Source organism: Chinchilla lanigera, unplaced genomic scaffold, assembly GCF_000276665.1.
Source record: "Chinchilla lanigera isolate Chin_1 unplaced genomic scaffold, ChiLan1.0 scaffold00005, whole genome shotgun sequence".
Taxonomy (NCBI): domain Eukaryota; kingdom Metazoa; phylum Chordata; class Mammalia; order Rodentia; family Chinchillidae; genus Chinchilla; species Chinchilla lanigera.
Genome location: NW_004955406.1, coordinates 1,837,554 through 1,854,580, shown reverse-complemented (window position 1 = coordinate 1,854,580; position 17,027 = coordinate 1,837,554). Strand labels below are relative to the sequence as shown.

At 38.9% G+C, this 17,027-nt stretch overlaps 1 protein-coding gene across 2 annotated transcripts in view; it reads right to left on the bottom strand.

Moving 5' to 3' along the window:
- Ush2a (Usher syndrome 2A (autosomal recessive, mild)) overlaps positions 1–16,750 on the bottom strand; it is a gene marked incomplete in the record, with an annotated part of 661,834 nt that extends 645,084 nt beyond the window's left edge. For both annotated transcript variants that reach the window (XM_013519932.1, XM_013519934.1), the window contains 3 exon segments: positions 12,152–12,317; positions 15,212–15,900; positions 16,692–16,750. In XM_013519932.1, coding sequence (XP_013375386.1) covers positions 12,152–12,317; positions 15,212–15,696 — 651 coding nt within the window.
- Between the last annotated feature and the right edge of the window lie 277 nt (positions 16,751–17,027).

Genomic DNA, 17,027 nt, shown 5'->3' with positions numbered 1-17,027 from the left:
AAGGTGATGATATTAATTGTTTAGACTTAAATACCTAAACCCTCCAAAAACATTCCATCAAAATATAGACTTAAAGTGCTACTCAATAAAAGTGAACTGTTTAAAGACAAAAATGTGTTCAAGTGAACTACAGCAAGTTGAGAAATGAGAAATAGCCAAACCAAAAATAAAGAAACAAAAAACGAGCATGACTGCAGACACAAGGAAGCAGGTTAGAGCGAAATGATCGAACGATACCAAACAACAGCAGAGGTCAGCAGAGCAGATAGTATAAAAATTAAAATATAAAAATGATTCAAAAATATCCTATCTATGAGAAATTCATTTCACAGGCAACAACATAAGAAGGCTGAATTAAAAAGCTTGAAAACAGATATGTGGACTTTAAAATGAAGAGGGAGTGCTTAGATTAATATCAGAGAGCGCATACTTTAAAACAAACCACAGGTCTAAAGGCAAAATGTAAATGCACCCCTTAACCTGAAGACAGAATGGTCTTAATGTGCATGCACCAAACAACAGAAGCTCCAAACACATGAAGCAAACGTGGACAGAAAGGAGAGAAAGGTATACAAACCATGAGACTTCCACTCTCAACTCTCAGCAACTCATAGAGCTGCTACAAAGAGAATCCACACAGATCAAGAAGTCAGCAACGAAGTACAACTGGTAGAACTCTGCTGAGTGTGTAGGAAATAACAACATTTTGTTTTGTCCAGCTTGCTCAGTACAACTACACGAGAAAAGTTTCTTAACTCACTAACCATATAACTATAATACAATCCAAAAATTACACCAGTGAGTGTGCATTCCAGAGAACAGAAGACTATACTAACAAATGATTGTCAACACAGTGTGTGTAACTTTAACACAGGAAGAACCCAAATGTCCCTCAGTGGGGAAATGGTGGACTCTGGGACCACACCCGCACCACAGCACTCTGCTCAGCAATAACATAAGGGCTGGCATGCTTAACGACATGGATGGCTCCCCATGGGAAAGAAGTTGTGAAATAATATAGGAGTGTAGAGTACAGATTAGCACTATCAGACTTAAGGATCTGGGAGAGCAGACCGGGAGAAGATAATGAGTGAGACTGTGCTGCATAAAAATGGGATCAAATTGTGCACAACTGAGCACACACACACACACACACACACACACACACACACACACACACACTAGGGAAAACTGAGTGAAAGGGATGGGTCATATCCCATCCCTATCCCAGTCCCAATATTGTCCCATGGTTTTGCAAGATGCTACCTTAAGGGAAAATGAACAAAAAGGATACATGGAAACCCTATTACTATGACCTTATTTTTGTGAAATAAGAAGAAACTGTTCAAAAGGAAAAGTGAAATATGGCAGGGGGTGGAGAAGAAGGAAGGGAAAGAAAAAATGAGAAAAGAAGGATAAAATGAAAACCAAGCTTTGTGAATGGGGAGGGGAAGGGGCTTTGCAAAAAGGAGATCGGAATGGGGAAAAACAAAAAGGAAACAAGATATATTACATACAGACATAAATAACCACAACGAATGTGGTTATTCTGTATACCTACATTGTACCGACAAATTTTTTAAAACCTCCAAATTTCTCATAAGTGCATTTGAACATGCAATTATCTTTTACAAAAAGTTAAAATATAAAGAGATGGATGCATTGATGGCACAGATTATTAGCGTGGTCATTTCCTGGGTGTATATTTATCTTTGAGTTCATCAAGTTGTATTTGCTTAAGGTGGATAGATTTTTGTGTCAACTATATCTCAATAAAAATATGCACTTATCTTGTGTACTTGTTGCCTATAGATTTGGGATTTGTCTAGAAAAGCCCTTCTTATATTGCTCTTTGGGAATATTTTTCCTATTTTGTCTTTTAGTAGTTTCATAGTTTCAGGTCTTACATTTAGGTCTTTGGTCCATTCTGAGTGGACTGTTGCATAGGGCAGAGGCGGGCATCAAGTGTCAACCTTCTGCATATGGATACTCACTTTTCCTAGCACCATTTATTGATGAGGCTGATGTTTCTCTAATGTAAGCTTTTGCACCTTTGCCAAAAGCCAGTTGCCTGTAAATGCATGTGGTTCTTTCTGGATGTCTTCCTGTTCCATTGGTCTCCGTGTGTTTATGTGCCAATGCCTCACTGCTTTGATTACTTTAGCTTCATAGTATATTTTGCAGTTAGGTGATGTGATTGAATCTATAATTTGCTTTGGGGAGCATGGACATTTTGACAATGTTAATTCTCCCAATCCATTAACATAAGGAATCTTTCCAAAGTTTTGTGTCCTTATCAATTTGTTTCATCAGAGTTTTGTAATTTTCACTGTAGTAGTCTTTTACTTCTCTGATTAGATTTTCGGTTTTCATAGCTAATGTAAGTGGAATTGCTTTCACAATTTATTTCTCATCAATATTATTCATTGATATATATAAAAATGGCACTGCTTTTTGTATTTTGATTTTGTGTCCTGCTCCTATATTGAATCTGCCTTTTGGTAGAATCTACGAAACTTCTGTACAGCACAGAGTGAAGGGACAAGCTACAGAACGGATGGAAAAAAATGTTTCACAAATTATTCATTTGTCAAAGGAGTAATATCCAAGAATAGATACGAAATTCAAAAACTCAATAACAACAGTAGCAGGCCAAATAATTCAATTGAAGGTGGATAAGTGATAGAAATAAACAGTACTCAAAAGAATAAATTCAAGTGGGCAACAAATTCATGAAAATCAAAATGCTCAAAATTATTATCCACCTGGTAAATGCAAATGAGAAGTAGTTTTGTGATTATCACCCCATATGAGAGATAGCACTCCATCCTAGTTAGAATGGTTACTAACAACAACACAAATAACTATATTACAAACATTGGTAAGGACGTAGAAAGAAGGGAATGTACATTAGTATAGCCATGATGGAGAACAGCAAAATGAAATCCACATATCAAAAAAACCTGCACACTTATGTTTATTGTTGTACCAATATGTTAGCCAAAATATAGAATCAAACTAAATGCCCATCAGCAGATGAATGGATAAAGAAAAGGTAATATTTATACACCATAAAATATTATTCAGCCATAAAAAGAATGCTATCCTATCACTTGCATTACAATGTATAAAACTGGGAGATATTATGTGAAGTGAAATAAATGAGGACATGAAAGAAAAGCATCACAGTGGTTCTCTCATGTGTGTATAAAAACGTCAACCTAAGTGTAAAATTGTGAGTACTGTAGATTTGGGAGGGAAGCATGGGAGGAGGAAGACTAGGAGAGGGTGAATAACTGCCTACTCAAACACAGTAGGTAGGAGGAGTAAACTCTAGTATCCTACTTCACAGTGGGGTGATTTTAGTTCACAACAACCTGTAACATATTTATGAATGAGTCAAAGAGAGAAGCATGAAGTCTCCAAATGAGATAATGATAAGGAGATGGCATTGGTAATGACCCTGATTTGATCAGTGCGTACTGTATACATACATTGAAATATCACACTGTACCTCATAAATATGGGCAATTACTATGCATTAGTCAAAAATTGCTTTTAAATGATTAAGGTTATGGAAATACTAACTATACAGATTTGATCACTACATATTATATACATACATCAAATTATATGGTCTCCCATACATATGTACAATTAAAATGATACTAATTAATGGAAATAGTGAAAGAAACACTATCTATGCTAGAACTTTCCCAATGCAGTGCTCCACTCATTCAAAGTCTCTGGGGTCTTGAATCTCTTTAATATTTATAAAAGCCTCCCTCATTCTTTACAACGTTCTTCCTGAGACTGTCAAAGGTATTTAGGGGATTTAATTAGAGTGATCACTATTCATCCTGGTGTGTGTTCCCACAGATTCCATTTCATTGGCAGCTGATTCTTTCGACAGTCCTTCTCAACTTCCTCATTTTCTACCCCAGTGTTGAATCTAAACACTTTCTATGAATTCCCCACAGTGCCAACAAAGTAAAATAATTATATGTAACATTTTGGCCAAGCAACTAGAATAGCACAAAAAATGAAAAACCTTAACTTTTGCACCATAGATCCACAATTTCAATTTCCTCGGTCACCTCGGTCACAGGGAACTCAGCAGGTGCTGACCTCCTCCTCGGGTTACTGGGCTTTGTCCCACGGCCCTTACCTAAGTTTAGCAACTTTCATTCCTCTGTCTTTCTTTCCTCTCTTTCCAGGCTACGAACAATCAACACTAAGCATAAACAAAATCTGTCTGACCACGTTTCCACTTTTAGAAACACAGTTCAACTTTCTCATAGTTATTTCATCCTTAGAAGAATGAAGTTGTTATACGTTTATTAGACTAAATTTGTAAGTATCAACATCTTTTGCTGCTGTTAGATCATTGGAAAGTTAGCTAGCTGATTACAACCTTTCTATATTTGACAAACTTTTTTTTTCAATTTGAATGTTCTGCTTTTGCCTTATAGAGGTATGTAAGTAGAACATACATCCTTACAATGCATCCAGGACAATAAAGCTACCTGGAATACACGAACGTTGCATTTTAGAGAAATACCAAGGGAAACAGTATGGGAAAATAAAACCAGTCAAGTCCATGTTTAAATAAAGTCATATTCTCCATTCCATTACCAAGTGATACATACCACAGGCCAAATTCCGCCCCAGGTTATATGCACGCTATTCTTTCTGACTTTAGTGCGAATTGTTCATGTATAACTGAAGGCATCAGTTCACCCTTTGGGCACAAAAAGGATACCCACAGAAAAGCAAAAATAATCTAACTCTTATGATAGTTGGCTTATAGGTGAAAATGGTACAATATAAATGACAATTCCATTAGATAATATAGGTTTTAAAAAGCACTACCATCAAATTTTAACCATTACAAATTTGACAGAACTACTATAGAAGCATTTTCTAAAGTAGAGTTTCTGAAAAACTGAGTGGCCACTGGAAAATACTCTTGCTTTTACAGCAATTTTTAACTTTAATAGTTGCTATAATAAATGCTATCATATTTGTATATCTATATTTTTATATACTGTACATTTTGTAGCTATTGGTTGAAAATCCTTTTTAATAGAAGTTAATAATTGCTAAATTTGCTGTCAAATACCAGTTGTTAAGCTTAAATGTTAATTTATTCATGGCTTGTATGCTGTTATTGGATATGTTATTACAGGAAAGTTTTTACTGGACTTAACTTTTGCTCTAACATATGAGGCTGATAGCATTCAGACTTGTAAAAGATAAATGCCATGGTGTGACATGTAATGTTCTTTCTATGCACATCAGCTAAATAAAACTTTTTGGTGTCTACGTAGTGCATATTGTGTATATATTGATGATCATTCTTGGCTACACAATTCAATAATCATTGCTAAATATATTTGATCAGATTCAAGTAAGGAAACATGAGTTATCTGTTAAGAGAAAAATCCAGAAAGATGACAGCTTTTTGTGAACCTCTCTACTAGATTTTTCCAGCCCTCTTAGTCTCATCCCCAATATATGTACTTTCATTTCCCATGTATCACTTGTCTGTTCCTCCTGTATAGAATTCTGTTCTTCATCCTCCTCTCCACCAACCAAAAGCCTATTTATTTTTAAGAGTCCACGAACATCTCTCCTTCTCTATTCATTTCTCCCAACTCTGAAATCAAAGATTTCCTGTCCTGAATTGTAGTAATGTTCTTACATACTTCTTAGTTCACCGAGGCAAAAACATAAGAAGTAATGCATGGCCCCCAGCACGGCCCAGTGAAGACTTGCTAGGGTCTAGGCATCAGAATATCTTTTGCCATTTGTTAATAATGCTAATGACTCCTTTAGCTAAGAATTTCTCCTGTGGACTGAGGTCCAGCTCATCATGCTAGGGAGGAAAAATTTGCCTTTCCTTTAACATTCCTCTTGGGCACTACCCATGCAATTATGCAAGCCAGAAAGGTGAGATGCATCAGCAGCTTCCTTCCTTTAAACTCTGCAATGCTTTGTTGAACAAGCCCTTTAATTTTAACTCCAAAATGGCTATCAAAGGGGATCAGGTTTCAGCATGGTTCCTATTGCCTTTGCAGTCCACATTACATGTGAGAGGACCTCACACCCCTCCTCTCCTGGCTTCAGGAAGCCTGTTCACCCTCCGCAGCAGCCAGAGTAGTCTTCAGCAAAACACCCTCTACTCACCAGGCACATTTCCCTTCTGCCCACTCCCCGCATCCCACTTCAGTAGAATCTCATTTAAGGAATGTTAACATATCCCGCAATGCTCCTTCGAACATGGTCTCTTCCCTTTCACACCAGGCTCCCTTTTCCTGCCACCCGGCTCTTAGTCTCTCACATGCAGCACACTCCCTTTGGCTAGAGCATTTGCACTGCTGGTGTGCATGTGTGCAATGTTCTCTACTCTCATCGATTGTCTAGCTGCACTCAATGCATCCTTTGGAATACACTGCTTGTTTGGAAAGACAGATGCCCCTTGAATCACAGTAGAATTCCCTCCCCATTAACCCATAATAAGCTGAAAATGCTGTAAGTCAAAAATAATACATCTAACTACCAAATATCACAGCTAAGCAGCACTGTGGCTACAGCCAGGTGAGAGGGGGGCTTAAGAGGAATAGTCTTTCTTTAAGCCATTGTAGTCTGACTGCCATACGTCGTAGAAGTATTGAACAGAACTTACATAAAACTAGACTCTGTTGTCCATTTATGTCCTTTGTAGCAATGAGGGCAGCCAGGAATGGTGGCACATGCCTGTAATCCCAGCACTCAGGAGGCTGGGGCAGGAGGATTACTGTGAGTATGAGGTCAGCCTGCGCTACAGAATGAGTTCAAGGCCAGCCTCAACTACATAGCAAAACCCTACCTGAAAAAACCAAAATCCTCTTCAAAAACAAAAAACACAACAAAAAAGAGATAGTTGCAAATTGACTAACTGTATGCATCATGTAATATGTAAAGCATTAAAGTATTTACATTATAAATATGTGTAAAACATACACATGTCTGGAAATCAGATCCACACTATAAATACATCTCTTTAATTCTCATGGGCTCATTTTGGATTCTGCTGTTGTTCAGAGAACTTTGGGGATGACTCTTTCTGTCTTCACAATGACCTAGGTTTGTGGCACTTTATTATTTTTACTTAAAGGTCAGAGAAATTTAACACCACCGATTTAGGCAGGTAATTTAAATTCTTGAATACTCATTTTCCTCATCTCGGTAATGGGAATAATATAAGTCAAAGTTGTAAGATTATTATTGACATTTGAAAAGTAGGCATGTGAAATGTTTAACACAGCACACGTAAATCAGTCTTCCATAATGGCAGTTACTCTAATTTCTATATGATAATTCTGAAAAACTTCATTAATTCTGTCCATTTTAAGTTTGTTCTGAATAACCCAAAACCAATCAATTAAGTTAGATGACACTCAGCTGGTGAGATAGAAGTTTTGCACAAACAATGTGGAATACACACTTGCATGCATATTTACATCTTGTACACACAGTTACAATAAAAAGCAATGAAAGTTATTACAGGAATTCCACGGTTGAGATGCTCTTGGAGGGGGTACAAGGGTCAGGGTAGTGATCCTATGAAAATCCCATGACCCTGAGCTTTCTGAGCAGGTTGAGGAAGCACTGTGTCCTGGATGTTTTATATCACCTCAGTCAGCAGAGACGCAGGGATACCCTTAGTAAGTGTGCACATGGGCGTGTAACCCAGGGAATAATTGAAAGACTTGGTTTATCTATTCTAACAGAGGTTGTTTTAAAGTGCATTTTGCTCCTCTCAGAACTATCAATAGTGTTCCTTTGTTCAGATTGAATACATAAATCAAAAGAACATATTGATGAACAGACCATGATGATGAAACTGGCATCCTTTGTCTATCCGATCCTAAAACTATTTGCTCCTGTTTTTCCCATTCATTGTATCAGATCAAAGCTGCTCCTTTTTCAAACTACTGCAGCTAGAATCCTGTGGCTCGTGTGTTGTCCACGTATCAATGTTCCACAAGAAACTCTGAGGCTTTCCTCTTAACTAAATTTGTTAAGAGGTGTTTCACCTCCCAATCCATAATAAAGTGCTGAAACGAAGTTATTGTACACATACCAAAGCTTAAAAAAGAGAGATCTTTTAATCACTACAGTAGGTGCTGATTCAATATGAAAACTAAGCTTTTAAAAATCTGTTAGTATCATCAGTGTTACCCATCTGACAATAAAAAGTATGAATTTATTTTTCCAGTTTTAGTATGAAAATATGACAACAAACCAGCTTGATATAATTTGAAGAGCCGATGTGTTAAACACCAAAGTGAAATTTAAATTGGCAATCATATCCGATTCAACTCTCTGAATGAATATCAATTTTAAAATTAATCATTTTCCAACAGGTCTCAGCTTCAAAATGCTAGTTTTGGGATAAATGCTAGACAGTTTTGGGATAAATATTAGACATTTTTTGTTTAGAAAATTAGATCTCTGATATCCAGTCTGCCTGGTTCTTCCTAAGATCTTTTCTGCCCAGGGATTCTATTATTTAAAAATCATGTCTTTTTCTCTGATTTGGGAAATTAGAATTTCAATTTTATAGATAGAAAGCTCATAAAGTGTGAACTACTTGACGTAAGTCATAGGTTAGATTGGTCAATGAGTTTTATGTTATCTAGGTATTTGGAGTTAAATTCATATTTCTGAGTGATTGTACAAGTACATCTGTTTTCTTTTTAAACACACACAAAAGCATGCTACATAAACCCACTGATTTGCGGAGGTAGAGGATATGTAGAAAATGCACATACACATGAAGTATAGGCTCACAGCTAGAAGCTTGACCATACTAGATTACTAATTACCACGAGTTCCATCCTATCCCTTGCATGACAGGACGTCCTTAATTCCAAAATCAGAGTTTGGTCACTATCACAATGCAACAGTAACTGATAATTTAAATGAGAGTTTTCTCTGCCAATGTCCTTTCATTATATGATGAAAGGAGAACAAGTTGCATTTGTCTGCATCCTGACCACAAATGCTGCTAAAAAATGGCTGGTTTGAACATGAGACCTCAGGGCAGAGCAGAAAAAGCAGGAGCCTGGCCCTCAGTTCCTGCGCTGATGCCCCTGTGGCCCTGACGTGGTCACCGCTCTCCCACCTTAATCACTTGTGCGTCCTGACACTCTCCACTTACTTTTCGTGTGGAATTCACTTGTTTTGTTTACAGAATCAAATCCTTTCCTTAAATAAGTGAAAAACTGAACCAAGAGTGGTTCTTAGGACTGCAGAGTGCTGTTCCTTACCTGGGCCAGACTCTCCAACTCCTGAGGGTCTGCCCCTCCCACTACTTCTCCGGGCAACTTGTATGAAAGGAGTGCATTCCTTACTAGATATCCCTGATGTGGGTTCTTACAAATTTCATCTGTCAAATATATGCACACGGGGCCCCCTGTGAGGGAGCCCTATGCATTTCTCCAATGTGGAGGAAGTAAGCACTCTCTCATTTTCCTTGGGGTGACTGCAGAACCTGCAAATGTCAGGCACCCCTGTAACAGTTAGTAAGTCTGAGATGTTACAAGGAATGATTAAAAAAACTCTAAATTTTTAAAATTTAAAAACTTCAATTGACTGTTTTTAAATTTTTAAAAATGTATTGCAGGAAAAGAGACATAGCCATTGATTTCCCTCAAGATACCCTGCTCTCTCTTCCAACACACCTATCCCATCATTCTTGCCACTTTCTGAAGCAGCTCTGGAGTCCTTCTTCATGAGTGTCTTTCGTCTCACTGCTGTGGCTGCCCCAGTGTCCTGAGGCAATGTAACCATTTACATTTGATGGTCATTTGGACCCTGCAGAAGAGCTGAATGTTTCACCATGCCAGATCGGATGAATAAGGTGGACAAGGGCATGATGTCAGGTTTTCATGAGCTCACCTTTCCATTGGCTGGCAGTTGGTAGCAGCGCTCACCATATTTTTGATCACACCTCCTAAAGATACTAGTGAAAGAGGACCTCAAAAACTACTTCAGAAAATGGCAAGAATGCTAGGATAAATGTGTTTGAAGGAAAGGAGAGTATTTTGCATATTTTGACTAATGCTAATGTGTTTGTGGTAATAAAAGGTTATAGATATTCACCGTATTTTTTGATCACCCCATGTAAATAACTGATCTAAATGGCTTTTCTAATGTTTTATGATTACTTAGGTCTACAGTTTTAATACATACACAATAGAGAATAGTTTAAAATTTATGCAAAAATTAAAAATAAAAGAAATGTACAAATTGGAAAGGATAAGTTTTCTCTGGAGAGTAAAATATTATGAAATAAATCAGTGTCATTAAATGGTAAGTACTTTAGCCTTTTCTAAGGGGAAGATTTAAAGATTTATAAAGAATTTTTGCCTCAACTAGGCAATGACTCATATTTGACATGTACTGAAATGATAATGCTGATTTCAATAGGCACTCTAAGAGCATTTTACTCCCAGGAGAGTAATTCAGCAATGGTGTTTCTCTGCATCTAGATTTTAAATTTTCTTTGTAAAGCTTTTAATTTACTATTGCCTGCCAAAACTGAGCACAGTTTCACAGAGTCAGGCAAGTAAAAATATTTTTAAAAAATCATTGTTGATACAAAAAATGTGCAATAAACTGATCATTTTGGCATTTTCTACACGGTACCTTTCTTCAGCAATTTCTCTCTCTACATTTTGAACATTACCCCTCAATTCTTTCACTGGGCAGTGGGCAGAATGAACTATTACAAGACAGGACAAGTGGATCCCTTAGCTATCAGCGGCAGCACCATAAGGGGCTGGCACCGACAAACTAAAAGTATCATGTGGCAAGGACAACGCCTGACGTCACACTCGACCCGCACTTTGAGTGTCCCTTCAAGCCCACTGGCACGGAAATGCTGCTAACCACACTCACTAAACCCACATCCTAAATGGAAGTCCTCAGTAGAGGGGGAGACCACACTGACTGACTAGTACTTTGCCAATGCCTTCCAAAACCCCACCTTGGTTTCCTTTCAAGGCTTTCAATGTGTTCCTCTGCCCATCCATGGCAGAATGTCATAGTTCTAATCAGGCACAACAAAGACTGTACAGAAAGTACTTCAATCGTCAAGAACGGTACCTCTGTGAAAGTAATACGTGAAAGCCAGACAACAATTCACAAGACCCTCCGTTCACTGCCTGCTTCAGAACAAAACAATACACATGAGAAGTGGAAGGCCACTGTCATAAAATGAGCAAATCAAAATTAGGGTGCAGCTGGGGATATAGCTCAGAGGCACAAGTGCCTGCCTAGCAAGCACAAGGTCCTGAGTTCGATTCCCAGTACCAACGAAAGAAAACAAAAAAACCAGAAAACACAAAATTAGCATGCAAATGCATTCTAATGTAAGGCAGGTTGCTGGGGTCGTGGGGTGGGCACTCCCAGGAATACACAAACTGGGAGCTGTGGTTACACAAAATGTGGCTCTGGGTGGTACTGACCCATTCCAAAGCTCTGCAGAAACATAAGGGTAAACTGTGCCTCTGCTTTAGCAGCTGCAAATACCAGACATCTCACAGCTATCTCTGCCTTTCACAGTTTCTAAGGCTCACGCGAGCTGTGGTTGACAACTAAAATAATAACATAACACCTTTTGAGTACTCAAGTGTAAAGTTCAGTAGTTCTAAGGTCACCATTTAACGCAACAGCCAAATTTTATTCACATCGTCAGATGCTATCAGAGAAAGACAGCGGTAAAAACTCAGGCGATGGTTTCCAGACTGCTGTGACCAGGAGAATTATCACTAGACCCCAAAAGAGGTTTTACACATTTTAAACAAAAATAAAACACACCAAACAAATACAATAAAATAAATGAATGTTGTTTCTACAAATAGCTTTGTCCTTCAGCTTCTGGGGGAGGTTTTACAGAAATTTTGGAGGGTGGCAACTGCTAGTGGACCAAGAGATATATCATTAGGTCATTGAAATATTTTTCTTACTTATTTTTTACACAGCCCTGAAATCTACAGGATACAGCTTCAGATTCTGTGGATAGATGCCATTTAAAGGAGAGAAAGGAAGATAGATTCTCATGTTTAACCAAATGTTAAATATTTTTTATTTTACTCACCTGAACACTAAGATGAATCCATTTCTTCACAAGAATTCTCCCCAGTGTCATTACTTTTATTGGAGGCTGCAAACCATTTACTGTACGATAATAAAACATGGTCTCTTTCTCAGATATTGTAAGTTTAAACACAGTCTGCCCATCCACCGTCTTTTCTATGATACACCTAAGGAGGCAAGCAGAAAAGAGAGGAAAGGTCAGCTTCCAAGCAAGTACACAGGTAACAGCATTGCAGGAACAATGGTGCTAATGTGAACCCCAAACTTCACTCAAAATAGTGCACTTTGAGGGAGTCCCTGGGTGATGTTATACCCAAAGCAAGCTTTCTTCCAATGAAGGAGCCATTTTATTTCAATGAAGAATAGATTTTTTATTTACAACATATTCCCCAGAGCCTCAATACCCTTCATTGGAGATTCATGATAGAAACTACAGTGGTTGAATCATTCCGCAAAACTAACGTTTAGCCGGTTGGCTCATTACTTCCTGTGCCATTTCTTTTATAGGAAGCGGTGCAACACTACCTCCCACTTGGGTATTGAGTCACCAGTGCACATCTTTCTTTTTTTAATGTAAAGAGAATTTAGTGTCCATGGAAGGCGCTAAATTGTTAGCCCTGAAGTCAGAATTGCTCTATTGAATTCCCACGACGATACAGAGAATGGACAGCTACAGTCTCCACTTTGCCCAGACCAGCTGAAAGATGACTGGATCCCTCTCCATGACCAGAGCCCGACTGAAGGGCTGATGCAATATTCCCAGTCTTGGTTGAAAGGTCATTCCATCTTGCAAGAATGCAGCATTTTGAAAAACTAGATTTTTGTTTTAGAAGATATTTAGGTCTTGTGTTAGATCAATGATCAAAATCCGTTTCAGAAGCCACTTTTGTAGCTACCACAGTGGCGTACTTTTTGGATCCTGGCTAAACAGGTGACCATCAAAAGTGACCAGATTCAGTTAAGCAGCATCCAAAAGATGAAGGTAAATTTGGCCCAAACAAGAAATATTGCTAAAGAGATGCTGAAAGTTTTCCTGGAAGGGTACATGTTTTACCAATCATTTCTTCTCCCTTGTATCTATTTTTCCCCAGAGTTGGGAGGTCAGAATAAGATTGGAGGGCACCAGCAACCACTTTTCTACTGAGCTAACATAGCATATTTTGCACATGGATTTGGTACTAAGGATATGGAGAGAAGAATATTTTTAATTTAGCAAATAATTTTAGTGACCATAAAGGTTTTATATAAATCCTGCTGCCAATTCTTTTTTAACCCATCAGATTTGGGTATTTCTAATTTAGTGGAATGAAAGAGTTTCTCTTTATCCTCTGCCTCCAGGTCTTAAACAATCTAAGGAGAGTTTGCCTGTGTTCATTTTTCTTGAGTTTAAATCTCCTAGTGAGAATTCGATCATTACTCAAGAATGTATTTACCAAATGCAGACTTATTTCCCCAAGCTTACTGAAAACACATTTCTTAATATGTTATTGATTATCTTCCTTGCTATTTTGTTTGCTTGTAAACATACTAGCTTTGGTAGATAATAAATGTGAGAGGAAGGCAGGTAGCAAAATATTTAGGAACTGGATTTATTCTGCTCCTGAATAAACAATAATTGGATAATCCTTGTTTTGTTTGTTTTACTTATCTAGCGCAAACACCCCGAAATTCCCTCAATTCCCATAGGTATTTTAGTTTTGAGAATGAAAACGACCTTGATACAAGCAAGGAACTCTCAAAACCATCAACTATGTGCTACCACTTCTATAAATACTCCTCTGTCATTGTTTATACAAAACAATGCCAACAGAAGATTAATTCGGTACTGAGATTTTTCTGTAAGTTTAGGGAAAATATTTTATTCTAGCCCTATTTGTCAGAAGACAATGTGTTAAGACTCTTTGGGTGCTAGTTTCACAGAGTAGCTTGAATTTACTGAAATTTCCAATAGTAAGAAACAAGTTTGTCATTTAATGGAGCTGAAAAATAAAAACAATGATTTGTGATTATTTTCTCTCTAGATTTAAAACAAAATGAAAGTATGCAAACTTTCATTTGAAAATTGAAACTAAACACTAAAGATGTTCATGGAATGACAGAATTTGCTGGTTTGTTTCATAGTTTTTGATATTTGGCCAACATTTTCACACACTGGAAATGTCACCCGAAAAAGAGCCACAAGCCCTACAGGAAGATTAAAATAAATATTTTTAAAAACTTCAGAACTATCCTGTTTATTAAAATTTCTAGATCAGCTCTAAATTACTTAGAGGAAATACATTAGATATCAGTTTGAGAGAAGACTGCAGAATAAAAAATAGGTGATTAAATAAACTATAATAATCATGATGAGAAAGCCTCACCCTAAACTCATTTTGAAGACATTTCTGCTGGTATCAAGTGTATGAAAGCTTTTGAGAATTTCCCTAGCTCATCTATATATTTCTTAACCAATTAGGAGAAGAAAACACCACAAAGTAAAAGCCAAAGGCTATATCCTTTCAGAGACGGGGTGTTCTCCGTATTTCCAACTCCTATTATTGAACATCTTCCATGAGTGAAAGACATGTCTCTTTTTGGGAAAATAAGGATGAATAAAACATAATTTTAAGCCCTCAAGAGCTATCTGCTAAATAAAATTTTGTTTCCTAGTAGGGATACTTTGTGTAATAAGCCTAGAATAAGCTTTTGAAAATATCTATCATCTGTGTGATGAGTGCCCATTCCTTCTCACACTGAGCTGTTCAGTGTCCAGAGGCGAAGACCAAAGGCGGAGGTTGATTTGGGTGTGAACATGCCAGCCTGCAATGAAACTATTTTAACACATTCTTTTTTCATGCTCTACTTCATCTATAGAAAAGAGAAAATATTTTGGAAAAAAAAGAAAACTACTCAGACTGTAAACTTGGAGCAGGGGAGATTAACAAGGTAGCTGGTCTTCAATGGCACGAGTTCCCAACTCTAAGCCTTCATTTCCAGTTTGAACTTCAGCTTGCAATAGCCTCCACTACTCCTTATTTTGCAGGGTTCTGGGAAAACTGGAACGCAGACTGCTACTTACATTTCACCTTCTTGCTCAGGTTTCACCCACACAGCCAGGGTAAACGCCTCCGCTAGCCTCGGAGAAGGAGGAGAAAGGGAGCAGTTCTTACGTTTTCCAAAAACAAAGCTTGTGGAATTGCTAGGGGAGTGAGGACGCAGATCACTCTTGTCCACTGCGATGCAGCTGCGGTGTGCCGCAGAGAAAAGGTCTGCATAGCGAGGAGAGGAAGACCGGTAGGGGCAATCCTGAACGCAGAGCCGCTGGGCACAGAACCGGATGCTTTCAGCAGCCACCGAGCTGTCACAAAACGTGCTTGGGTCTGGGAGGCCACACACTGCTTGGGCTGGCACAATGGAAACATCCTTGAAAGCACCCACGTTCTCCAGCCTAGGGAAGAGGCCTTGGCAGGCAGCCAGCGATATCGAAGCAACATAGGCAAAGATCAATGTTTCAATGACCCGAAACAAGAAGCCGAAGCCCAGTGCAAAAGCCAGGTAGTCCATGTTTACAAAAAAGCATTCTCCTCCCTATAAAGCCTTCCTAAATAAATAATGGGGCCCACGCTGCTTGCCAGCGACACTAAGAAGCAAGCTCCTTCAAGCTCCATGATGAGACCCCATCCTGGGGAAAGTGCAGACGCGTTTTCACACCAAGGCAGCAGTGAAGACCTTCTCAGCCGTGGTAACCACAAGAGCCTGGGACCGTGCCTGGGAATCAGAAACACAGCAGGTCAAGGGGAAAGAAACTGTGGAGTCTAAAACTCAAGTTCATTCTAAGCATGAGGGACAACACTGAACTTCTCAAAAAATATTTTGAAGTCCGTTGCTTAGAATAAAATACTCATTGCTCTGATAAATATTTTTGTTGTATTGGACAGATTAAGCACTCCAAAAGTCCACAGGGCCACCAATTTCTTCCTCACTTTGTATGTAATGATTAATAATATGTTTCACCTTGCAGCAACTGTATGTTGTTGCTGCGCCCCAGGATAGTAGCCTATGCACCCTACTGAACAAGGTAAAGAATCACAGTTTCTTTAAAGGGGCTCTCTACGCTGCAACCCAGAACTAACTTGCAAACGCCCAGCATAAAGCAGCAGAGCGCTCTGGGCCTCTCCCCTCACCCCAGCCTGGGCAGCAACTTTAAGCTCACGCTAAAGCTGATTAGAAACTCAACACCATCTGTCTGTCCTAGGCCTTAATATTGAGCAGACATTCGTGTTAGTGTTTCCTCATAGGACTGCAGAGTTGTAGGCTCAGTGTGGATTCCTACTACTGAGGAAGAGATTGTACTGCTGAATAAGCTGGTGCAGTTTTTCTATCACATTTCAGCCTGTCCCCTCAGAGTGCCAAGTGGCTCTTAGCAAGGCCTCTGCCCTCCATTCCCTGGCAATGCTCCTCTAGCCCCCAGGTACTCAGCAAACAGACCCCTGCAAGGGAATGCTGGGAGGGTGACTGGGTGCCCGGAAAAGTGTTCTGCCCAGCAGTCACTTACTTACCTGAAACTCAGCGCTGTCAGCTCTGCGGTGCCAGGAACTGAGTTCCCCCGGCTTGCAGCTCCTACCTGAAGCAGTGGGAGGGGCCGGATGGGCCCTGCATGCATAATTTTAAAGCAGCAGCATGCACACCTCCCTCCTGAGGTCCTCCCTCCTCTTCGCTGCACTTCAGCCCTTCAGTTCCTTCATTAAAGTGGTCTGCCTCCACTATGCAGCAACAACACAGTGACTGATTTCCATGGCTTTCTTTGAGGGCGGGATGATTCAAACCGAGATTTCAAAGGTTCTAAGGATGCGCTAAGTTATTCGGCGCTGACCTCACACAAGGGTCTCTTGACC